The sequence below is a fragment of the Chelonoidis abingdonii genome, chromosome 2 (assembly GCF_003597395.2).
Source record: "Chelonoidis abingdonii isolate Lonesome George chromosome 2, CheloAbing_2.0, whole genome shotgun sequence".
Lineage (NCBI taxonomy): Eukaryota > Metazoa > Chordata > Testudines > Testudinidae > Chelonoidis > Chelonoidis abingdonii.
The window spans coordinates 58,803,401-58,830,629 of record NC_133770.1 but is presented as its reverse complement, the minus strand read 5'-3'; the positions used below and the strand labels follow the sequence as shown (position 1 = coordinate 58,830,629).

General features: G+C 40.5%; 1 protein-coding gene across 1 annotated transcript in view; it reads left to right on the top strand.

The window, feature by feature from the left end:
* AGMO (alkylglycerol monooxygenase) overlaps positions 1 to 27,229 on the top strand; it is a 302,821-nt gene that overhangs the window by 101,413 nt on the left and 174,179 nt on the right. The window contains exon 4 of the mRNA XM_032784099.2: positions 18,004 to 18,107. Coding sequence (XP_032639990.1) covers positions 18,004 to 18,107 — 104 coding nt within the window. The remainder of the gene's footprint in view (positions 1 to 18,003; positions 18,108 to 27,229) is intronic.

The following is a 27,229-nucleotide window of genomic DNA, read 5'->3' as shown; positions in this document are numbered from 1 at the left end:
TTATTATTTGTAGCACAGTAATCCCCAAAGGTTCCAGTCTTGTCAGGCTCCAGTTATATTAAGTGCTGTACAAAGTGTGGAAACATAACAAGAGACATCCCTGCCCAAAGAATTTATCCTCTAGGTTAAGAGAAATGCAACAAGTGAGTGTAACAGATAAACAGAAGAAATGGAGGATTAAGACTGAGTCATATGATTGCATAGACTAGCCATGTGCACAGTATACAGGCACAAAGTTTTCTTGGGGTGCCCAGGATTGTGAGTCACTGTGTTCCCCCTGCCTTAGCATGAGAGAGAATTGCTGGTGCTACCATGGATGTCAGCTCCCTGACACTCCCAGTGGGTTAGCCACCCAATATCCTTGCAAGTTTCAGAGTAGCAGCCGTGTTAGTCTGTATCCATAAAAAGAACAGGAGTACTCGTGGCACCTTACAGACTAACACATTTATTTGAGCATAAGCTTTCGTGGGCTACAGCCCACTTCATCGGATTCTATCCATCTGTTCTTTTTACCAGTATCCTTAGTGTTCTTCCAGCCCCTATTTTCCTTGCAGGTTAACACTTGGTGTACTCCAGTCCCTGAGCTTCTCTGAAAGGTCCCCCTTTAGAGTCCAGCCCTTGTCACTGGACACTCACAGTAATTGCCAGGTTTGTTTTTCCCAAGGGAACAGTATACACACAACTTGATTAGTACAATTCAGGATCAAGTCTTTTATATAACCACAGCATGGAGATGTATTTATAGTGAAACAATTGTAAGTTTATTATTAAAGGCTGAGATTTAAGAGATACTGAGTAAGGATAATGGAAACAAAAATGGTTAAGTCAAACACAATTCTTAGAGTCTAAATTTAATTTTAACAAGCTAAAACCCTTATCTACAGTAGTTTTGCCCTAAGGCTTCCTTGCAGCATTTCTCCAACCAGGACAGCGTAGGATCCTGTGTTCATGAATATAATTGCACTGCCTGATTAGTTCCTCAAATAGAGGATAAAAAAGGTGTTCTTTTTGCACTCCTCCGAAAGTCCCCTCTTTTTGTCCCTGAAGTCAGGATGACCTCTGTGATTCTTTTCCTAGGGTTCTGGCTCCAAGGTGTTGTCCTATGCTCCTGTGTGTCCCATATGCAAATATGCTTCCATTGTATTGATTTGTAATGCTTAATTTAGATCTTATCTCCTTTGTGGAAGAAACCTGTTTGTCAACTTCGCCTGGGACATTGGTTTTAACATGCACGTTTATTACATCTATGTAACTGCTTAAATATCACCCACACATACATCTCACAATGATAATAAAGATCAGGATGCTATGAGCTTTTATTAGACATCTTACATGGTTCTTTTTGGATAAGCAGCATGTTGGGTGCTGAGTGTCTTTTTCCACTATTGGGGTCCTCTGCCAGCATAAGCAAGGCTTGACCTTGTGATGAATGTGGACAAGTTGTTTAACTTATTATAAATCTTGAGAGCTCCCATGCTCTGTACACAGACAACATATACTGCCATCCAGAGAAAGACATTGTGAAACTTTCTACAAATATATTTTTTTATTAACCACCCTGCCCCACAACCCCAACCCTCTTCATTTTCAGTAAAAGACAAAGATTTGGTGCTTGTTATTTTCTTCAAGTGTGGGAGGGGATTAATGGCTGTAGAATAACAGACTATGTCGTGTGTATACTGGAGTTTTAATTGGCAGAGTCCACCTAAGGAGGGCAACAACAGATTCTGCTGGAACAGTACTAAGCCAGCAGTCTCAGAGCAACAAAACAGCTACTTTAGGATTTATTATGAAGTGTCATACGCTAACCATATAATAATACAACTATGATACTTTATAAAATAAAGAGCTGTTTTCCTCAAGGAGATCTGCTTAGTATAAACATTGTTTAGGTTAAGATCTCCCTACATTTTGTATGTTGCATTTCATAGCTTTAATGTTAAGTTTCTTCTTAGTCAGTATATATTCAATATAGTCCATCCCTGTTCTGAAACACTAATTTCAGGTTATGTTCGAGGAAAAAATCTGTAATTTAAATATGAAACATTGGAAGATTTTATTCAGCTGGTTCACAAAAAGCCCCTTTTCCACACTCAATTAGGGTTGCCAACCCTGCAGGATTAGCCTGAAGTCTCCAGGAATTAAAGATTAATTTTTAATTAAAGATTATGTTATGTGATGAAATCTCCAGGAATACATGCAACCAAAATTGGCAGCCCTACTTGACACCCCTCTCATTCCCCTTCCCCCCACCCCAAATACCTTCTGGCTCAGAAACCCAGCTCCATCCTGCCCATTGCACCCACCATTCACTCTCCAGTCAGCAGTTACTAGGCCTGCAGAAACTAGAGAATGGGGCTATAAGTGCAAGCAGTTTGGCACATGTAAGGGAAGCTCCATCTCCTTTCTCTGAGTGGTTAATCTGAATTAGTCCCACAGAAGTTTGTATGTATTCCGTGTTCTGCACCACTACCGTTCCCTCTACTACCTGAACAAGCCTGTGTGTTCCAGTGTTTCCAGGATTCCCTGGACTCCTTCAGTGGCAGCAAGTGGTACTGAACCTGGAAATATAGTGGCCAAACTACAGTCTGTCTATATCTCTGGTGCAAGACCCATCTGGGGAGTAAGTCAGGGTAGAATTTGCCCCTGAGACTTCTCTGCATGCTTGTTTACCCACTCCACCTGCAGTACCTTCCTCACTGTGTTTTAGGAAAATAGACTATTAACTACTCCCACTTTTTCATGATTGAAGTGCAAGACCAGATAATATCAGCAGTCATAGCACTCCAGTAAAAGGTTTTGGGCCAAGTCCTCTTGTGTGGTCTGCCAATTTCTACCCCATTGCCAGCTGATCTTAATGCTGGTATATCTGGCTGCGGGCTCTTATGCCCCTAGTGCAGACTTAGGGGATGTGGTTTGAGAAGAGGGATGTGGCTTGGATGGCCCCAAAGCTTTACTAATCCTTAGCCACCACTTCAGCCATTTGGGATCATTAAATTAGGGTGGCCCCTCAGGCTGTTCTAATTTACATCTGGGACAAACCCAGTGCAGCAGATTTAGGACTGGGGAAGTACAGAGGTGAGCTTTACACTGCCCTGGCAGCTTTACTCACTTGGGCTGTGTACTCCATGGCAGGAGCTGAAGATCTGGTGCATTTATCTAGCCCTTCTGTCAATACGGTTTTCATCACCATGTTGTCTGAGTGATAATCTCAGCTGCACTGCAGTTGATACTGGCTGGAGTCTGTGTGTTGCCTGAAGGATGCAGCAGTCAGTAGTTTAATGAATGACACAGAAAATCTGATGTTGTGTATGTGGTTTTGGGAATGGGAGTAGAGTATAGGGATTGACAGTAACAGTAAAGAAAGCGATATCTCTGGTGCAAGTTCATTTGTACATGAAATATACTGTAAATGGGCTACTGTGTGACTACCAAACTGTATAATGCAGGAATAATTGTTGTTTGGATTCGTGTTCTCTCTTGGAAGAATAATTTATGGGACATTTGCACAGTGCCGCCTTAAATAGTTTTGGGTGACTTAGGACCCTTGCAGTATATCTGATTAAATGACTGACTGTCACATTTGAGTTCAGAAGGTTAAAGTCCTGTTATTTTGGTTGGAGTTGCGTATATTGAGCTTGTTCCAAAGCCCATTGCAGTCAGTGGGAGTCTTTATGTTGAATTAAATGGGCTTTGGATAAAGCGCATATAGTACAAAACTCAGAATTTGTGATGTTCCACTTAAGAGTCTGTCTAACTTTTCTAGGGTTTACCAATCTAAAAGCTCCAGGAGGCCTGATATTGAACATAAATGGATTTATCTGAAGTAATTAAAAAAGTCCATTTAATAGGAGAAAAAAAGAGAGAAAATAATATATTTTTGATTATTTAAAGTATTTTGTGCTAATTATTTTTTAAATGTGCCACCTGCCTTATTAATTGTTATCAAACCACTGAACTATTTTAGCGGGTGGGGGGAATGTAAAGGTAGAAAATTGGTTTATTTTTAAAAAATGGAAGGGAATTTTAAATCCATCCAAAACGTTGTAAGTCTTTAATGCCTATGATCAGAGCATAAGAACCGTTAGTGGATGTGATGTGTGGCCCAAATCCAGAAGTCCATTGAAGTCACTGGATGATATTGGCAATTCGGAATATATTTGAAAAATATGTATATTTGAATGGTACAGGGTTTGCACTAGCTGATACTAGTGCAGGATGTGGATTTCAACTCTGTACCATGTTTCCGTTTACCTGAAAAGTATGCTAATCAAGCTATTTTTTTGTCCACATAGGATTCACTGTACTGTGGGTCATGTATAATTTTATGAGTTATTAAAAGTAAATATCAAAAATTGTTATGAGATCCCAAAGGATCTCTAGAGTCTGCGCTTGCAATTGAAGTGAAAGGTTGAAGGAACAGGTGAAATTTTGGCTAAGGAAAATGAGGCAAACACCTACTTTTACAAAAACTGCCTTGGAATCTTAAGCTTGGAAGGGATTTAAGCACCCAAACTCCAGTAAATTTCAATGGGCTCCTTTGAAAATTCAGTCTTTATGTTGATATATAGGAGACAGGAACTTGGTTTAATAAGACATCCAAAATACTCCCAAAGAGGAAATTGTATAGAATCCGTGGCTCTGATTATCTTCTCACTTACACTGGTTTTACACATTGTAACTCCATTGACTGATTTTTCAATGTTAAGTCTCAATTTATCTATTCTGGAAAGATGAAGAGCTGAGTAAATTCTGCTATATGAATGACCCATATACATTTCCTCTGATTGACGCCCCTCATTGTGTCTAGATGTTGGCAGACTTTTATTCATTACAATTTGTCATTTTTTGCAATATCTCCTAACATTCCTTGAATGTGGTGCTTTGGGGTGACAAAAAAGAAACATGAATGTTACTTGAGTTAATATCAGTGATTATTTCCTCCTTAATATCCTGTAAGTGTATGTTGCTTTAAATGTATGCACATTCAGAGGTTTAAACATTGTGGGAAAAGGATTCACTGGCATCCATTCCTGCCATTAAAGTGCTTCCCATCTGAATATCGGCTGCCAAAGTATGTGGTATCCTGCAGAGCAAGAGGATGAGGACATAGATTGCAATGAAGCTGAACAGTTTGCACTTCCTAGCAGTGACACCAGACATCAATCTTTCATAGAGACAGCCTAGAATACAGGAAAATAAGAACCCTCAGAAAAGAACAAAAGGAGAATTATCTTCTTTTTTTCCATTTCATTCCAGCAGTTTCCTTCTAAGATCCTTCAGGATGGATATGTTCTCAAATTCCATATGCTGACATTTCAGTGGCTCAGTTTTTTAATGCAACTTGAAGAGATAGAAATGTAGGCACGCTGAAATACATTTATTTGATTTTTAAAATCCATTTAATTTAGTTTCAGGTCTTCATATCATTGGGCTATGGAGAAAAGTGCTAATTTGGTCACAGTTAATCTTTCTCACATTTATACCACAGAGTTTGACATTAGTATTCAGTAACACCAAGTTATATTATGCAGCTTGGTGATACTCCAAAATTCAGAGTTGCCAGTATAGTAATCAGCAGCCATATCTGGAAAAGCTTTGAATCAGATTTTCAGCTGGGGAAAAAATGGTGTTGCTCCCTTGATTTCACTGGAGCTATGTTTGTTTGTTCCAGTTTTCGCTAGCTAGGAATTTTATCCTTTACACTGAAACTTCTTGCAGGCATTATTTTAATATATAAATCTGGCTTCACCAGCAAAAATGATTTATGGGCATGCAATTAATGAGCCATATGCTCGTCTTTGTAGTGAAAAGGTGTGGAAAGAGCTAAGAGCTAAAAAAATTTGCTACATAAATGAGCTGCATGAGTTAATATGTACCAAATCACTTCTTCAAAGGGGAAAAAATAAACTTTGCAATAATGAGCAGTGGGTGTGGCTAGAAATTCCCACTGAAGAGAGAAGTAACTGAAGATTTTGGGCCAGATCCTGGGTTGCAACTGTGGAATGCTAAAAATAGATCAGAGTGTTGGCAAAAATGAAGTATTAAGGCACTATTAAGTCAGTCTTGAAGCTGCCCTGGCACTAGTCCATTCCCTGGTATAAATCAAAGCAGACTTCAGACTGTTGTGGCCAAAGGGGCCCTGGGCTGTTATGACAACCAGGGATTGCTGCAGTACAGGGATAACCTAACCATACCCCGTACGTGCAGTTGGGATAGGGAGTGGCATAGGCTGCTATGGTGGCTCCTCACCATCCGAAGATCCATCCTTGTGCTGAGGAAATCCTCTAGGTCTAGGGGTTCACATAAGCCAGCATTTGGACACACTTATTCTCCTGGGATGGTTCAAAGCTGCTTCAAGGTACCAGAGAATCAGGTCTACTATCTTGGGGAGGAATTGAAACACTGCCCTTCCAGCATATGGAAGAATTTGTAGTAGGAGATCATAGTATACCGAAATCGGCAGCAAGTTTTTCTGAGTCTCTCAAAATCTGAGATGAAGCATATGAAGCTTCAACACTGTGCACATGGCCTCTGCATGCTTTCCCATCCTCTAAAAGTTCTATATTTTTCCTAACTGAAATATGGATTTCTGACAATAGCAAGTTAATGCTGCTTTGGAATATTTATCCTTTGAATTTCTTCCTCATAGAGGGGGAAATCTGTTCATTTAGCCTTGGAGGTAGTGGAGATTGAGCCAATGTTGAGTGACTTTACTGAACATCTGCTGTGGTTTGTGGAGTTGATAGCATGGCAGGGTGGGGAGTTACTATGGCATAGCTGCAGTCTGCAGCATTATCCTCCAGCAGCCACATGGGTGCTTCCATACAGTATATGTTAATATTGACCCTGTCATAACTGACTTATGCAGACTTCCACTTCTTGCCTTCAGCTATTTGGGACCAGACATAGGTAGATTGACCATGGCAGCCTGGCTCCTGAGGAGAATGACACAGACCTCCTGAGGGAGCTACACTGTATTGGAGAGACAGTGGGCCTGAGAAGTATTGTAGATGTGCATGAATAGCCTAAACCTATAAGGATAGCAGGAATTCCCCACAGATCTTATGAAATGGCGGGCCACTGCTTCTAAGTGTTTTTCAGCTGGCCAGAGTCTGCTCCCGTGATCTCATTATACCTCAGAATTTTGCAGGTTTAAACTATATCTGAGTTGTCTGAATATATCTTGTAGTCCCCTGAGATTTTGCTGTAGGGGGACATGATCTGCCCCTTTTCCCCTTGGGTAGTATATGTAATACTTTGGCTTTCCCTGAGTCTTCCCACGTTTCCTCAGCCCATTCTTTCTGATTTGAGTTTTGCAAATCTTTTGTGTGGGAGTGGTTTTGTGTTTTCAACTGGTATGGCAGCAGATCAAGCAAGAGGTTTTGGCTGGTGGACAGCTTTTGGAGACAGGTTTTGTACTAGGTTGCTATAGCTTTTGGCGTGTAAACCATGGGAGCATATAGCCCAATGTACTACTTGATTATAAGTTAGCCCACTCACTGAATATTTTACTGACCACATATAGTAATTTAAGAAGAGGAGAAAAAGCAGAGATAGTTTAGGGAAAAAAGGGCAGAAAAAACACCTCTTTTCTCATCACAAAAGAATCATGCATTTGATTGCCTTATGAAACTTGCTTACTACATTGGTGACAAAAGTTAATTGCAAAATTACTTCATGCTGCTCTATCGTGACATCATACAGTAACTTTACTATTGAATGTCTACGATTTATTGTGTGATATAGCCTGTGGTAACCTGGACATTAATTTGTGTCACCATTGCACTCTGTCAGAGAAGAATATTGCTTTGCACATATACTTGTATGGCACCTTTCATCTGAGTTTTACAAAATGCTGTATATACAATGAAGGCTAAATTGTGCCTGTGGCGAGGGAGGTGCGGGGGTATGGAGTTTCCCCACCTCATCTCCCTTCACAGGCATAATTCTTCTGGGAGTCCAAGCCAATGCAGCCCGTGCTATATGCTCTCCCAGGGTGCAGCGTGCACTTCCCTCTCATCAAGCCGTCCAGGCTCAGCTTTGCTAACTGATGCCATCTTCTACAGAGAGGAGCATCACCCTCAGTACTTGCCTGTAACAAGTCTGCCTTCTTTCAACATGCAAGGACTCAAGGACTGGGATTGTGTCTGGCCCTGTTCAGGAGAACAAGGTGAATGGGACACTCTTTGCATCCTCTGTTTTGCACCCATGCGGGACCATATGCAAGTGCTGGGTCTAATTAATTTATCCTCATAAAGTTCCTATGAGGCACTGTCAACTGCTCTTGGTGCACTCTTTCTAGGGATTCCAGCTTTTTCCCAACTTGTCCTTTTCAGTTTGTTTTTAATTAGATTAGTCCATAAACTCTTACTTTACATTTAATCTGTCAGCCCTTAAACTCCAGGGCTTGCAGTCTCCTTGTTGCCCCTCTGCTATCCCAGGCCTTCTGCCTCCCTTTCCCTCTCTGTTCCCCCTCCTTTATAGCTGGGTTTGTTTTCTTTATTGGTCCCAGTTGTGGGTGCATGTCTCCATGATTAGTAGTTCTGCCAACTCTGAGAGGTGTGATCAGCCTGATTGCCAGTAAGCAGGGAAGACTCTCCTCTCCCTTCTGCCTGTGCTCAGTATGGGGTTTGTAAACTCTATTACAGGTACATAAAGTGAGGGTATGTCTACACTATGGGATTATTCCGATTTTACATTAACCGGTTTTGTAAAACAGATTGTATAAAGCCAGGTGCACGTGGTCACACTAAGCACATTAATTCAGCGATGTGCGTCCATGTACCGAGGCTAGCGTCGATTTCCGGAGCGTTGCACTGTGGGTAGCTATCCCATAGCTATCCCATAGTTCCCTCAGTCTCTCCCGCCCATTATAATTCTGGGTTGAGATCCCAATGCATGATGGTGCAAAAACAATGTCGCGGGTGATTCTGGGTAAATGTCGTCACTCATTCCTTTCTCCGTGAAAGCAACGGCAGACAATCATTTTGCGCTGTTTTTCCCTGGATTCCCCTTGCAGACGCCATAGCATGGCAACCATGTAGCCAGTTTTGCCTTTTGTCACTGTATGTGTACTGGATGCCGCTGACAGAGGCGGTACTGCAGTGCTACACAGCAGCATTCATTTGCCATTGCAAGGTAGCAGAGATGGTTACCAGTCATTCTGTACCATCTGCTGTGCCGTTGTAAATTGGCAATGAGATGAAGGTTATCAGTCATTCTGTACCGTCTGCTGCTGTCATGGGTGCTCCTGGCTGGCCTTAGCCAGGGGTGCAAAGACAAAAATGGGAATGACTCCCTGAGTCAATCCCTCCTTTATGGTTTATCTAAAAATAGTCAGTCCTGCCTAGAATATGGGGCAAGAGTACTAGAGAGCCAGCGTACCAGCAAGGACAGCCGCTCCATGTCAGATCCCGCAGAAATGATGAGTTGCATGCCATTCACGAAGGGTGCCCCTGCAACAACCCCACCCGTTGATTCCCTTCTCCCCCAACATTTCTGGGCTACTGTGGCAGTGTCCCCCATTTGTGTGATGAAGTAATAAAGAATGCAGGAATAAGAAAAACTGAGTTTTTAGTGAGATAAAATGAGGGGGAGGCAGCCTCAGGCTGCTATGATACTCCAGGCAGGACATTAAATGGTGGGAGGGAGAGGAGCCCAGCATCCCGCTGCTATGATAGTCCAGGGAGTACAGAATCTTTTCTTTAGACATGAAAGGGGGTGGGGGGCTGTTGGAACTCAGCCCCCAGTTGCTATGATGAGGACGGTTACCAGCCGTTCTGTACCATCTGCTGGGAATGAGCGGGAGTCATTCCTATTTTTACCCAGGCCCCCGGCCGACCTCACCGATGAGGCCAGCCAGGAGCACTCACGGGCTGATGATGACGATGGATAGCAGTCATATTGTACTGTCTGCCACCGGGCGAGGGGAGGGGAGAGGATGCTGCTATTCATTGCTTGCAGCACCGCGTCTACCAGCAGCATGCAGTAGACATAGGGTGACATATAAAAAAAGTCAAGAAAACAATGATTTTTCCCTTTTCTTTCATGGGCGGGAGGCAGAAGGGGTAAATTGATGACATATACCCTGAACACCCCGACAATGTGTTTGACCCTACAGGCATTGGGAGCTCAGCCAAGAATGCAAATGCTTTTCGGAGACTGCGGGGACTGTGGATAGCTGGAGTCCCCCCCCCGGTCAGGGATCCACCCAGGGCCGGCGCTTTCCCCGGGTCCGGTGGAGCTGCCGCAGTCGTATCTGCGGACGGTCTGCTGGTCCCGCGGCTCCCGTGGACCTGCCGCAGGCATACCTGCGGCAGCTCCGCCGGAGCCACGAGACCTGCGCGTGGGGCGGCGAAATGGCCCGGCACCTAGGGCACCAGAAACCCTAGCACCGGTCCTGCATGGTGGAGCTCTTTTTGGATTTGGGACTGCATGGCCACCTGTGCTGATCAAAGCTCCATGCTGGGCAAACAGGAAATGAAATTCAAAAGTTTGCGGGGCTTTTCCTGTTTACCTGACCAGTGCATCCGAGTTCGGATTGCTGTCCAGAGCAGTCACAATGGTGCACTGTGGGATACCGCCCGGAGGCCAATACTGTCGATTTGCGGCCACACTAACCCTAATCCGATACGATAATACTGATTTCAGCGCTACTTCTCTCATTGGGGAGGAGTACAGAAACTGGTTTAAAGACCCCTTTATATCGATATAAAGGGCCTTGTTGTGTGGACGGGTGCAGCGTTAAATCGGTTTAACGCTGCTAAAATTGGTTTAAACGCGTGGTGTAGACTAGGCCTGAGAGAGATTGAATGACTTGCTCGAGGCCACACAGTGATTCAGTGGAAGGGCAGGGATTAGAACTTGAGTCTTTACTCTTAGTCTTTGAGTTAAACACAATATTAATGTTAAATGACTTAAACATAAAAATGTTGAGGACATTAAACCCATCAAACTAAGTTTGTGACTAGGGGAAAAAAGTGTCTGATTTAACATAAAGAGAAATAACCAGGTTAAAATGCCATGTACCTCACATCCTTTCCATCCCCCAGATTAATGTAGTGCTGTACAGGCTGGGATACACTGGGGAGTTATATAATACATATACTCCATTGGGTGTGGGATATAGTACACTCTTCCACATAAATTCCTTGGGTCAAATCCTGCTCTCGTTTAAACCTGTGCAGCCCTATGGTGGTAGTGGTATAACTGAGGTAAGAATTTGACCTCATGGGAATAAAATTTGTGGTAGAAAGGATGTGGAGGCTCTCAGTGAATAATGTATTTTACCATTGTTATTTATTTAACAACAATTTACAAGACAGAAATACTGTGAAACAGTTCCAGCCCATGGGAACTAAGGATATGTCTACACTACATTTTAAAGCCCACAGCAGCGAGTCTCAGAGCCTGGATCTACAGACTCAGACTTGCGGGGCTCACGCTATGGTGCTAAAACAGATGTTCGAGTTTGTGTTGGAGCTTGGGCTCTGAAGTCCAAGGAGTGGGCCAGACTGCAGCATCAACACTGCTGTTTTTAGCACGGTAGTGTGAGCCCCGCAAGCCCGAGTCCATAGAGCCAGGCTCTGAGATTCACTGCCACAGGTTTTAAAATGCAGCGTAGATGCATTCTGAGAGTCTTAGAGCAGCGGTTCTCAAACTGGGTGTTGGGACCCCTCGGGATCATGAGGTTATTACGTGGGGTTCTCGAGGTGTCAGCCTCCACCCCAAACGCTGCTTTGCCTCCAGCATATTTAATTTATTAGGGGGATTGCACTCAAGCTTGTTATGTGAAAGGGGTAACCAGTACCAAAGTTTGAGAAACACTGTCTTAGAGATAGGCAAAGACAAACAAGACAAACAGGGAGATAGATAGGGATGTTGACTTAGAGCACTGACTCTCTCTCCCCCCCTCCTCCCCTCCCCCACACCAATCTAATGTTGATGTGGAAATGGTAGTTGACTAATGCAGGTTACTGTGTGTTGGTAGGGAAGAAGAAATGAGCATTCAGGAGGGTTTTGATTTCAGAGCAGTTGGGAGCCTCCCTCCACTCCATACCCATCTTTTGTTGCTATAAGATAACTGTCTCTCTACAAGGTATAAGCTATAAGGTAAAGCTCAGATATGTTCTATCTGTGTGCTTCTTCATCCAGCTCTTATGCAAATATGGCACTCAGCAGGGAGCATGGATCTCTGAAAAAATCTGCAGATTTATTCATAAAACAAAGTAGCAGAGTAGATCAGTTGTAACTGGGCAGGTAGATAGTGGATCAAACCCATCTTGTTTTTCCAGTGGAATAAGTATTTGATAAACAAAAGCTAATAGCTAGATACTAAGATTTTTCCTGTTTACCAAAGTAATCTTAAACCCGTTAGCTATAGGGAATGCAGAAGACAGATGGGAGTCCTTAACAAATTGTAATTGCTCTGTTTGAACCTCTTTGCTTTTCCTTTGCAGGGGGGTCTAAATCCCACAGAGGAGGGGCTCACAAATGGAAGATGTGGCTGCAAAGTTTGCTCCCCCACCAGCTTCCTCTTCAACAATCACTACTGGGGCTCTGCTTAACAAGGCCATGGGAGAGGGTGGAGTCAGGAGATCAGCCATTTTATCGGCCTGTTCCCTAGTAATTGCAATGCAATATATTGAATGATACCCAAAGCCGTAGTAGGTTACAGCTCCTCATTAGGTATTGGTGACTCTCAGAGACCACACTAGGTGGTGGCGGAAGGGCAATATCTCACCACTGACCTGGGTGGTCATTAGCCGAAACCATTCATCACGTGGTACCTTTGTGATGTAGTGCACATAATTGTAAATATTCTCAATGTATATACTGTTAGATATGTCATATGTTTCTGTTTCTGACTGAATAACGTATGCACCTTTCCCCACAAAACATAACAAAAATAGATTAAAATTAGGTTTTGAATTCAAATAAAAAACTTCCCCCCATTCACTTGCCCACAGCCATGACTTCTGAAAAGAGAATCAAAAGCTGTGCTTTGGAGTGTATTTCATTATGTGGTAATACAGATATGTTCCACATTGTCTGCACACTTTTTTTTTTTTTTTTTAATTCTAAAGTCTATGGTTGAGCCCTCTGAGTGAAAAAACTTAAAAAGAAATTGTTCGTCTGTTGAACAGAACCGACACATTTTTACCTTGCTGCTGTTCTTGGGGTGTTGTGAAAATTTCTGTTTTCACTGACATAGCTTCTTGAACAGTTTTTATTGGCAAATGGATTTTCTCCCGTTTTTAAACAAAATATGGTGAGTTATGTATCATGGTGAAAGGAGAAGGAAATTAAGAACAAAGGGTAATTTGAACTTACTGTGTTTTGTATTTTGAAGAGAAATCTTATGCCTGAGATGAGCAGTTTCTACCATCACATGGGAAATTGATTTGAATTTGAAACAGGTAGCAAAAGGTGTTGAACCTAATTTTGGACTATTACAATGGAGTTCCAGCATCAACTACCACCTCTAAAACAGCCTACTTGCTGATTAATGCCAAAAAGTACAAAGTGGAGAAGAATCAGCTATAATGCCAAGACTGTAGAAAGTGTATGTTTATACATCAGTATTAATGACAGTGGTTTATTTGAGGTGCATACCCTTATTTGGGGCAAGATCTTCCCCCTCCCATAGTAAAACCCACGGAAGAGGATAAAGATGGAGGGAAGTTCTGAGAGATCGATTTAGTGTTCCTTTGGATTATAGTCTTGAAGGAGTGTCATTTATCTGCAGAGAACAGGTTGTAGCTGCAAACCTAATATCCACGTGGCCCTGGGGAGAAATCCATAAATTAATTCCTGCCAACTACCGGGGCCTTCTGTGGGTTTGGTTTACTCTAGGGTCATTTAATAGGGTGGGACTTTGTGGAGTTGTTTCCTGATCTTGAAGAGTAGGACAGCTCCAGGGTATTACCTTACTGAAGTAATTTCAGTAGGGCCAATGGGGAGACAGTGTGTGCATCTTCTATACTATCAGCCCCATGTAGATCCTGACCCCAGAGACAGCCCTCCATAGGGTCCCAAGAAGGGGTTATCGTGTCATGTAGATGGTTGACCACCTCCCATCCCCAAGGAAGAGAGGTGAAATCTGTACTGTGAAGAAGCCTTCTGTGGATTGGGGAGGGAGAGGAATGTTGTGATCCGACCCTCAATTTTTATTTAGTTTTCATTTAGTTCCCACAATAATTCATCATGAAGTTACATGGAAGTTAGAGCCATTGAATTCAGCCACCACGAAGTTACATGGGAGTTTTCCTGAGCAGACCTCTGGATTTGACCTTTCATAAGTAGATTTTAGGAGAAAAATTAGGCTTTTTTTGAGACATTATCCATCATCTGTTGCATATAATCATTCAAATCATAACAGTTGTTCTGATACCTATTCCTAGTTTTGTTGTGTACTGCTCAATTAAATTGTTCAGTTCACTTTTTAATCATGCATGACTAAGAAAAAATGACACTGTGTTGTTTTTTTTTTTTTGAAGCTTTATATAGCTAGCACTTCAAATTCCATAAGTGCCTACTTACCTTGGTTCTTTTGGGGAATGAGGATGGAGAGGAAAAGGGTACAGATTTTGGCCATCTTTTTTATTTTATTATCTGTTTTTTTAAAAATAGGCACTGAGTGCACTTCTACTTTCTACCCTAAGGAAAGGGGAAAGACAATGTTTTACAATTATATTTTCATCAGTAATTTGTCTTTTCTTTGATTCATGGAAATTTAAAAATATTGCCACCTAAGCTTTCTCGAGACACTTCAGTTTCTGTTCCTGATGCTGCTGATTAGTGAACAATATGTTATTTTCCTTGTTCAGTCTGCTTTTTACCTTTGAGACATATTTTGTATTTTATTTGTAACTGGATCTTGTATAATGATAACAAAAGATAGATGCCTAGATTCAGGCTTCTTAGTCACAGTTATAAACTATTGTTAGTGCAAGTGCTGCTATTTATTCTTTTCTTACTGGTCTTTCCTGCTGTATTACAGACGATGCAATTCTACAGTCCAGAGCAGGATAAAAACTTCAGTTGAATTCAAGGGGAGTTTCACGGCCTGGGCTACCATTTATCAGTTCAGACGAGACAGAAAATATTGATAATTTTGTTCCTTTTTTTTTCTTCAAATTTGAGGCCAAATCCTGAAGTCCTTAGGCAAAACTCCCTTTTATCAGGCCTATACACAAGCAATATAAGTTGTTTGGCAACTGTTTCCCAAAATGAAAACAGATTGCAAAACCATAATAAATGTTGCAAAAATATGACAGAACTAATAATTTCCATGAAATCACATCTCCTCCAATTTCACTCTAATATTTTTGCGAAAGTATAAATGACAGATTTTGACTCTTATGTAGATAAAAGCTAATAAATGCTGTTAAAGGTGACGTTTGAAACCTAAGAAAAAATACTGTTAATATGCTGATAATTCCAAGTTTGATCTTTTGGATGATTTTATAAATCCAGATCTGTTGCAGTACACATGACGACAGTAATGTTAAACTGCTTCAGATTAAAAAATAGCATGAATATTAATGGTGGTCAGTTTATTCAGCTAAAACAGGATAAAATTAATTTCAAATTACTGACTCTGCCCTTTGATATGGTGACTAGATAGTAAGTGTTAAAAATAAGGACCTGTTTTTTTCAGGGGTAAGATGGGTGGGGATACTTGCGTACATAAGACAAAGCCCCTAATATTGGGGTGATCCCGATATTGTCAGGACATCTAATCATGGTAGCTCTTGCGCCCAGTGAATTCCAGGTGAGTTTTCCCATTAACTTCAGTGAGAGTAGGATTAAAGCTTTAATGGAGTACAACATAAGGATCAGAAAATATTCTTAGACTGAATTACTCATGGCAGTATTGTTTGTTTTTTTCTAATACTACTCTACTATATTTTCAACTTACTGATCTTCCAAATCGCTTCTCACATTTGAGAAGATTTTTAACATGCAGTTAGCTTGCTCATTAGATTAAGAAGATTTTTTAATTTTAAACTCTGTTAATAAAATGTCATTTTATGAATTAGTTTTGAAAACCATTTGACCTTAACCAGAATGAATGTAGACTGTAAAAATCATCACAGATTCTCTTCCTTGAACTTTTCACAATGCTGAAAAATGACTGAGGGACATAAGGAAGATCCAGTTACTGTACCTTGTTTGTACAGCTGTACTTCATTGAGTGAAGGCTTGTGTTACACACAGTTTGTGATAGGAAGTAAATGCTTTTAAAACAACTAAGACAACAGGTTTTTAACCTCCACCTTTTTAGATTCTTTGTTCACTCATTTAGCTTCTGTCGACGTCTTGGAAAGCATTTCAGATACAAATTATTACACAGTATTGAAGCTCACCAGAATAATTCATCTCCTAGTAAGCTCATTAAGGCAGCATGCATTAAGATGTCCCCCCCTGCCCCACCAGATGACAAATGTTGGATAGAGTGCACACTTGTTACTTCAGGCGAAGAGACATTTAAGGAATAAAGGTTTCTCAGATTGAGTGTTAAATATTTTTTGTGATAGGTAGTTTAAATTATAGATTCAAGACAGCTATCATAAGGATTTTCAAAGGCTTAGAGGACAGTCAGAAATGATGAAGTTGCCTTATAAATTACTAACTTGTTACAGTTCATTAGGTACAGAAATTCTAATTTCTAGCATACAGGCACTCTGTTATTCCTCTGGTCCCTTGAAATGATGAAGACACCTTGAGATTCATTAAGGTGTTTGATTTGGCATCCGTTTACTTTACAACTATGTGTTAATCATCAGTCCTGTACCATTTGACATACTTTTGGCACTAGATAATTTCAAGGCATTTGAATACACATTTGTAAGATCACTCTTGTGGATGGGATCCGAATATCTGCCAAAGGCAGTATCCTAATTGTTCCGGTGTAGCATTGCCATTAGTGGGGAGGGTTTAACTGGCTGTCAGCCAATCAGTTTTCAAATTCTGTGTCAGCTGAGACTTTATGTAAATTTCATCCCTTTAAACATATGTGACCTTTAATTTAGTTGCAAGCTGAAAAGGGACCTTATGGGCTACATTAACCACCCACCTTCTCATTATAGTGTAATTAAGACCTTCCTCACAGCCTCTTGCAATACATCTGATGGCCATGAAAGATTTTGGCTTTCCTTTCTGCTTGATAACCTCCCACTTAAGACTGTCCAAACATCTTTAGATTTTCAAAGTTTCATAGTAACAAGGCCACCCAGAGTGGTACTTAAAGAAAAACATGCCTTGGTAAACAGTTAGTGTTTCTCTGAAACATGCAGCAAATCAAAAGTGTCATGCCTTTGGGGCGTGTGACCTACACCAGCCTTACCCAAACCTCACCGATAAAACAATGCCTCAGTCACTATATTTTGACTGAATCCAAAGTTCCAAGACAGTAATACCTGAATGCTTTGTTTTTCTATTTCTTGTTAATAGGCAGACAATAGTCATGTCCTTGTGGTGTGAGTTTCCAGGTGAACTTGAAGACTGAAGTGTCCCAGAAAGTTACTATTTAAATTTTTTCTTTACTCATCAAGCACTAAAACATTTTCAGTATCCAAGTCTGAAGGAAACCTGAAGTATGGTACTTGAATCCACACCAAATTCTGATCCCCTTGAAGTCAATGACAAAATGCCTGATGAAAATATAATTTAACCAAAGCTGCCTTCCTCTGACCCTCCATCTCACATTTTCTTAAAGCCGCCTACTTTCTTTTGTAATCCCATTCTTCTCTTCCTCAGCAAGTAAATTACACCCACTTGTATCCACTTACAAATGTTTAACCTATGCCATTCTCTTCATCATCTCTAAATTCAGATCTGAAGGTTAGTTTTTATTACCTGCCATATTATGATAAAATAGCAAAGTGTAAATTTTGGAATCATTTGCTTTTAGGTTAAAAAAAAAAGTCGTGGGAGACAAATGCGGCTTTTTTCTTTCTTTCTTTCATACCTCATTAGAAATTATGTCTTTTGCAGAGATTGATATATTGTGGGCAGCACACCAAGTACATCATAGTTCTGAAGCTTATAACTTATCCACAGCACTGAGACAATCTGTACTGCAGAGATACACTTCTTGGGTAAGTTATGCAAAATGCAATAATATAATTTAACTTTATTAAAAATCACTGCTATATAAAATGACAGCTATTTAATTTTGTCTGAAGGAAAACAAAATGTAAGTCAAGAAAATGTTAAGACACAGAAAATCACAGTGCAGAAAGGTAATTTGAGGCATCCTGAGAATCGAAAATAGGTACGCTTACACTCTCATTGGAATGTGTGAAAGGGAGAAATAAAGTCAACTTTGAGAAGGCCAATTATAGTCCCAGGCTTTCACACAATCATAACTTTATAAACATAATGCAACATATTCTTCGTAATGCCAGCATAGACACAGAGTAACAGATCATGGAGTTACTCTGGATCTATGCTGAGGTAAATGAAGGCATGGGGAAAGCCGACAGGTACAGAGAAGCACGTGGTTCGGACAGAGACATCCCTTAGGGGGGGATCTACTAATGGAGATTCTCTATCTCCTAGTAAGGAGGAGAGTATGGAGATAAAATACAGGTAGGATCTGATGAGAAACAGTCAAATGAAAAAAAGTCTCATTCAATTACATCATGTAATGGGAGACCACTAAAAAGTGACACATTTTTAAAGTGCTTATGTAGCAATGCTAGAAGTCTAAATAATAAGATGGGTGAACTAGAGTGCCTCATATGAGGATATTGATATAATAGGCATCACAGAAACTTGGTGGGATGAGGATAATCAATGGTACACAATAATACTAGGGTACAAAATATAATGGAAGGACAGAACAGGTCGTGCTGGTGGAGAGTGGCACTATATGTGAAAGAAAGCATAGAATCAAATGAAGTAAAAATCTTAAATGAACAAAACTGTACCATAGAATCGCTATGGATAGTAATTCCGTGCTCGAATAAGAAGAATATAGCAATAGGGCTATATTACCGACCACCTGACCAGGATGGTGATAGTGACTGTGAAATGCTCAGGGAGATTAGAGAGGCCATTAAAATAAAAACTTAATAATAATGGGAGATTTCAACTATCCGCATATTAACTGGGTACATATCACCTCAGGATGCGATGTCGATACAATGTTTCTTGACACCTTCAATAACTGCTTCTTGGAGCAGCAAGTCCTGTAACCCACAAGAGGAGAGGTAATTCTTGATTTAGTTCTAAGTGGAGCACAGGATCATGTCCAAGAGGTGAATATAACTGGACCGCTTGGTAATAGTGACTATAATATTAAATTTAACGTTGCTGTGGTGAGGAAAACACCAAAGCAGCCCAACACTGTAGCATTGGAACAGCTGCCGTACCAGGAGAGATTAATAAAACTTGGACTTTTTAATTTGGAAAAGGGACAACTAAGGTGGGATATGATAGAGGTCTATAAAATCATGACAGGTGTGGAGAGAGTAAATAAGGAAGTGTTATTTACAGCTTCTCATAACATAAGAACTAGGAGTCACCAAATGAAATTAATAGGCAGCAGGTTTAAAACAAACAAAAGGAAGTATTTCTTCACACAACACACAGTCAACCTGTGATCCCTTGATGATTGCCTGTTCTGTTTGTTCCCTCTGGGGCACCTGACATTGGCCACTGTCGGAAGACATGATACTGGGCTAGATGGACCTTTGATCTGACCCAGTATGGCTGTTGTTATGTTCTTATGTTCTTAACTGGAACCAGTAGGAGAAGTACCTGTGAAAGTACTGAATGGGATGCCCATGTGTGTATTTGTTTCTCTCCTGTGGCTACTCTTACCCAAATGCTGTTGGTAAGCGTTACCTTAGTGTCTGCAGTACTCCGTAAAGTGGTTAAAGGAAATTGCAATTTTTGAAGAGTGATCACTGTGCCTGTCAAATGTCAATTGCTAAGAGGGCTCACCTATGGATTTTGTGAATGCATTTCATAGAATCAAAGAAATGTAGGACTTGGAGGGACCTTGATAGGTCAACTGGTCCAGTCCCCTGCAGTGAGGCAATTACCTCCCTAGGTAATTTGTTCCAGTGTTTAACTACCCTTACAGTTAGGAAGTTTTTCCTAATGTCTAACCTAAATCTTCCTGGCTGCAATTTAAGCCCATTACTTCTTGCCCTGTCCTCAGTGGTTAAGGATCAGTAATTTTATCACCCTCCATTTTGTAACAACCATTTATGTACATGAAGACCATTATCATGTCCCCCCCGCAGTCTTCTCCTCTCCAGACTAAACAAACCCTTTTTTCTTCAGTCTTTCCTTGTAAGTCATGTGTTCTAGACCTTTAATCTTTTTTGTTGCTCTCCTTTGAACTTTCTCCAATTCGTCCATATCTTTCCTGAAGTGTGGTACCCAGAACTGGACATACTACTCCAGTTGAGGTCTTATCTGTGCTGAGTAGAGTGGAAGAATTACTTCTCATGTCTTGCTTACAATACCCCTGCTAATATGTCCCAGACAATGATTGCTTTTTTTGCAACAATGTTACATTTTTGATCATATTTAGTTTGTGATCCACTATAACCCCAGATGCTTTTCTGTAGTACTGCTTCTTAGGCAGTCATTTCCCATTCTGTATTTGTGCAAATGATTATTGCTTCCTAAATGTAGCACTTTGCATTTGTCCTTATTGAATTTCATCCTATATATTTCAGACTTTTTCTCTAGTTTGTCCAGATCATTTTGAATTCTAATCCTGTCCTCCACAGTGCTTGCCCTCCCAGCTTTATAAGTGAAATCTTTATGCCGTTATATAAATCATTTATAAAGATATTGAATAGAACTGAATCCAGAATAGATCCCAGAAGGACACCACATTTCCTTACAATTCCACTGTGAACTATTGATGACTACTCTCTGGATATGGTTTTCCAACCACCTTACAGTAGATTCCTCTAGGTTATATTTCCCTGGCTGTTTATGAGAAGGTCATGTGAGACTGAATCAAAAGCCTTACTAAAGTCAAGATATATCATATCTATTACTTTCTATCTGTCCACAAGCCTTGTTATCATATCAAGAAGGATATTAGGTTGGTTAGTTTGTTCTTAACAAATCCATGTTGCCTGTTACTTACAATCTTATTATCAGCTAGGTGCTTACAAATTGATTATTTGCTCCATTTTCTTTATGGGTACTGACGTTAAGCTGACTGGTCTGTAATTCCCTGGGTTGTCCTTATTCCCCTTTTTATAGAGAGGTACTATGTTTGCACTTTTTCTAGTCCTCTGGTATTTTTTCCATCCTCCACAGGTTGTCAAAGATAATTGCTAATGGCTCAGAGATCTCTTCAGCCAGCTGCTTAAGTATTCTAGGATCTACCATTTACAGTGATGTTCACTTTGTTAGTCATCCAATTACTGCTAACTTTTTCTGGTGAAAACTGAAGCAAAAAAGGCATTTAACACTTTGGCTATTGCTGCATTTTTCTGTTATAGTCTTTTCATCCTCATCGAGTAATGGACCTACCCAGTCCATGGTCTTCCTCCTGCTTCTTGTTTATTTGTAAAATGCTTTTTTGTTACCCTTTATATCCCTAGCTAGTTTAATCTCACTTTGTGCCTTGTTCTTTATAATTTTGTTCCTACATTCTTGTGTGTTTTTTATATTCATCCTTTGTAATTGGACCTAGTTTCCACTTTTTGTATGACTCTTATTTCTACAAGTCACAATTTTAATATATTTTGTTGTGTCCCAGAGCTTGGCCCAAAGTAATTATTGCCTCTCACAGTTATCCTCCATTACCCAATATTTTTTATTTGAAATACATCATCAGTTTTTCTAAAAGTTATAAATTTTAAACATAAAAGATAAGAAAGCCATTAGAAATTGCTTATTTAAATGTTTAATTTTTATAATTATTTAAAAAAAATAATGTACTCAGTGTCTTCAGAAATTGAAAAGTTTGTTTCTTAAACTACATGTTTTTTAAGGAAAAATCACATGACATTTAGATACTATATCTATATATCTGTGAAGGTTTTTTATTTCTAGAGTCAATCAGAAAGTGGAAATTCTGTCTAGGAAATTCTGACATTTTGAAATTTCTTTTCCTTCTGAACTGGAGTGAAAAGTCTAAATTTTTATAGAGTGGAAATTTGGAAAAATTGTATTGTATTGCACCATTTTTATATACACATAAAGAAAACCACTGCATTGTGAACCAGATTTCACAGGTTGGCAAAACATGTATACACACACACAGAGTATTAAAACAAACAAAAATGTCAAGTATACTGAATACATTCATAGACATAAATACAGATTCCCATAATATACAGAGGAAAAGCAATGTAAAATATTCTACTACAGTTAGATGTAGAACAAATCTATAACTCTTTGTTGAGTCAGCAACTGACCTGTTGTGACGAAGTGGGGGTTTTCTTGGGGTTTTCTGTCTTTTCCAGGGTTTGCATGCACAGGGGGTGGGATTCAATGTACCTGGGTGTTACTGGTTTAACGAGGGGAGAGGAGAGGGAGTTTGTTGTTACAGAGGACCGGAGAGGGACTCGGGACCCCAGCCCAGGAGACACAACCGGTTCTGGCCAGTGGGAGGACAATGGGCTGCAGAGAGAGGACCCCGGTGACCTGACCAGCCGGTTCCAGCCAGAGGAGAGCTGCGAGGAGAGGGGACTCAGGCCTTCCTGTTTACGACCCTGTTTACCTGGAGAGAAGACAATGGACTGAGGCGGGGCTTGAGGCCGGGGATATCAGAGACCCAGCTGGGAAGCAGGGGGGCTCGGGCTGGCGAGGGGAAGCAGGCAGAGCCCACCTGGATGCAGGGAGACTGGGATGTGCTGTTATTGTGAGAGGCCAGGCCTGAGGCCCTGAGAGTTTCCTGTGCTGTGTTCAACTCTCAATAAACCCTCCTGTTTTATGCTGGCTGAGAGTCACTCTGGTCTAGAGAACAGGGTTGCATCAGCCCCTTTGGGGGTGAAGAGGCCCAGGGGGTCCAGAGTGCGTGGACTCCCAGAGGGGGCCCACGGCAGAGACAGACGTGCTAAGGCTCAGAGAGGTCCGGCTCCAGGAGGTGGAGGGGCCTGACCCCGAGAGAGAGTGGACCCCCGAGAAGGGCTGTCTCAATGAAAGGGGCATCCCCCACGGACCGCACAGGGCCAAGTGTGGGCACGATCTGTGAGTCCGTGACACCTGTGAGTTAAGTATTTCTGGCCACTAACTTCAATGAAGTTAGTCTGGATTTACACTGATATAATTGAGACCAAATCTGGCCTTTTGTTCATAATAAATCTTCCAAACATATTAAATTCAAATAAATCAATGGAATGCATTTCCACAACTTGATCAGGTCTTCTGGACACTCTTGTATTGGCACCACTTCATAGTTTTGTTTATTATAGGTACCCATTCTCGTTCTTTAATTGTCATGGTGTTGATTCATAAAGTACCCCTCACAGCCTTGTAAGGGGGCACAAGATTTAGAGGGACATTGGTACAGGTGACTTTTTTTTGTGAAGAGTCCCTCTTCCATGCAAATACTGCCATGTTAAAGATTTAAGTTTCTATATGCTTGTTCACCCGTGGGTATGCTGTTTTCTAAAAAGAACACCTGGATAGGGGAGACAAGAAAAGGACAGGTGTGAACACTTTGTTCTGGCTGCATAAGCATGTTATATCCAAACAGTTACTGTGGAAAGCCATAATGATGATAACTCAGGGAGGCTAGGGGGTTTGTAAGAGGACAGTAATGCTGGCAAGCACTCTGTAGACTAGTGGCCGGCAACCTGTGGCACATCAGGGCAAGCCACTGCCGGGCCACCAGATCGTTTGTTTACATTTGCACGGCCGTCTGCAGCTCTCAGTCGCTACGGTTCACCGTTCCTGGCCAATGGGAGCTGTGGGAAGCTGCACAGGCCTGTAAACAAACGGTCTGGCAACCCGCCAGCAGCTTGCCCATGGGCTGCAGGTTGCCCACTGCTGCTGTAGACAGTCCCAGGGTTGATGCTAGTACCAGCTTTCAAACCAAATTACGAAGTATATTAGCCTGGAGCCATGGGAAACCAAGCTAAGAAATAATGATACTAGCTTGCCTTCTTTTACATAAACACATAGCAACAGGTATATTTATATTAAAAAACAAAACATAAAACCCCTATGCCTTCAAAAACAAGACACTCTGCTATTGTGCAGGCTTCACCCTCTGGGGAGAGAATGAGGGAAGAAATAATGAGTGACAAATGCATTGTCAAGTTGCTTAATGCACTACTGGCAGGCAGTCAGATACAATGGTGATACACGTGATACAAAAAGCTATAAAGACTAGAATAGAACTAGTTAAAATCATGGTGTGCATTGCTCTTTCCCATCTGAGAAAGGCAAATAGAAATTTAATGTTTGTCTTGTAGGTGAAATTGTCTAGATTGTGTAAAAGCAAAGGTGAAAATTATCTCTTTCTGAAGTGTAGCCAGCACTTGAGCACAAATTTTGTAAATATCCATGCTCCAGGAACCCCATGCTAATTCTTAAAGAACTACCATTTTCTGAACTACCTGCATGACAAAGAATCGTGTGTGTGTGTATGTGCATTTGCTTTTTAACATAATCTAGTGAAGAGTTATTGTCAATCTCTGAGTGATATCTGATGTCTTTGAGCATATGCAGTTGAAGGCAGTTTGTCATCTCATTTTGTTGAAGCATATGAAGAGGCGTGTGAGAATGTTGTGGTCGTTAATGTGGGATTGTGGGACTGTTCTGCCGCCAGCTCTGTGTGTGTTTTGAGTTAAACATTGCAAGATAATTCTGTAAATTAATCTGGGTTGAGATTGTTGTGTGGGTTGTGTGCAGGCTGATTGAAAAGATACGAAGGGAAAGAGAGGAGAAAGACATACTTTAAGTGCAAGCAGTGGTGTGAAGCATATTCTTGAACTTTGAATCAAATGCCTATAACTTAGTAATATCTGTAGAAAACATTTATGCTAATCCAGTGGGTTCAAAGTAAAGAAGCAGGTCTCTTCTTAGGCTGAGAGGATGGTCTTGAGGCTTGCCCTGAGAAGAAGAAATGGAAAAATGGTCCAGGGCCTCTGGGAGAAGGACAGATTTTAGGAGCAAAATCCTCTGTTTCTTCTGTATGGGAGAAGTTTTCACCCGTTCCCACATCAGACGTTTCTGCAGGTGACCCTTACAAAAACATTTTTTACTGGATACAGCTGAAATGTCAAAGAAGCATAAGAAACGTGCTGTCTTGTCAATTTTAAATATACCCATAGATTTATATAAAGATTTTTCCCTAGCTCACTACTTGCAACACAAATCCATATACTCATCATAGAGGAAGTTCAGAGTAGACTCATAAATATGAAGATGATCCTTAATTCCTCTCTATATCATCTATAAATACACTAAATTACCCAGGCTACCTTCAGGTGAAAGGAGATAATTAAACGTCATTAGAATGATACCGTTGATTGCACTAGTGTTATGGCACTGGGCTCACCTAAACCTTGCCTGCATGCTGCTCCTCTTGTGACGTTTGCATAAGATGTCTTTCGAGAAGTTGCATATATAAAAGGCCATAATTATGTACTGAATTATACCATGTGTAACGTCTTGCATGGAGTGTGAAATATTACAGAACCATGTCCCAAAGAATCCAACTCCTCTGTAAAAATGCCACCTCTAGCCCCCTTTTATTTATTCTTAAGGAAATGGGTTCTTAAAAGTGCATAAAGTAAACAGTTCAGAGAAATCAATGAAAGAGAGTTCTCTAGCATTTTCAACCAAGCCTGGTTGAGACCCTTTTTCATGAAGCAAATTCACTGTCCTTTTACTTCCTCAGTGGAAGGTGCTAGGTTGACTCCTCTGTCCCCCAAAATATACTCAGACAAGCCTGTGATGTACACCATAGGGTTCTCCACCACTCCCTCCCTCTACTTTTCTCTTTCTGTTAGTTTCTTTCTGAAGTCTTCAAACCCTTTATTTGCATTAATTTCAGACTAGTTATAGGAGACCCACTGTGAATGAGACCATACTCAATTAACATGTAAGCAGTTAAATGGCTAAACTTCTCTTTTCTGATAGAAAACCTGTTTTTCACCTTTCCTGGTGACTAGTACCTTGACAGAGACTTTAAGAACATATTTTCAGAATATATGCATAATTCCTTATACAACATGCATACATGCATTTCACAAATTTTTATGACAAGTGTGACACTGGCTTTCATATGAGATCTCACGTGACACTCTTTGATGAATTAGAATGTGCGTATCAAACTCAGGAGTAACTCCTTTGCACACACCCTGCCAGTTAGCATTAAGAGATTCTTACATCACAGATATACTCTAGAAATTATTTCAGGGAAGTTCTATGGTGTTATTCAGGATGTTAAACTAGATGATCACAATGGTCCCTTTTGACTTTGGAATCTATGCTTAGGGAGCCTTTCTGTCTTGCCACCAAAAGTCTCTCATCTATGCACTTATCCATTCCCCCCTTTTTTCTGAGATACATCTCCTGGATTTTATTTTGTCTAGAAAAACTTCACTCCCTAGGGAGGATTGATTACTCCATGTGGCTGTTTTATCCTATGTCAAGTGAAAAAAAACAGCGAGGTAAACCCTATTTGAAAGGAAGGAAGACTATGAGCATTTTTTGGGTGTGAGGGTCCCAGAGTTGTCATTTGATGACATTATTTAAAGAGCCATTTGAACACTTAATTGTGAAAACTAACATGAGATTATTCTCCATGTATGACAGTAGTATCTTTCCTAGGTAGGAAAGTTAAGTTCATGGTAGTATGACAAAGAGAGTGGGATATTTAAAATCAGGAAATACTAAAAGCATGACAGCTGTTTTAGTTATAGCACGTCTTTATCATCGTTAGAGTCAGGAATATATAGTACTTAATGTCAAATAAGTGCTTATAGGAGTATTGTCTAGTGATCAGAATAAGAATTTAGAAATCAGAATTCGGGGATTCTCTTACTGCCACTTGATTGTTGTATGACCTTTGACAAGTCATTTATGTAAAGTTTTTGTGTCTTACTTTACTACTGTTAATAGTAAAATAATAGCAATCATGACTATCTATTATTTTTCTATTATGTGTATCACACAGAGGTGTTGTAAGGTTCAATTAATGTTTGTAAAGTCCTTTGAGATCTCAGATGATATATAATCAAAAGTATTCACAATATATGAAAATTTTTGAATCATAAACATA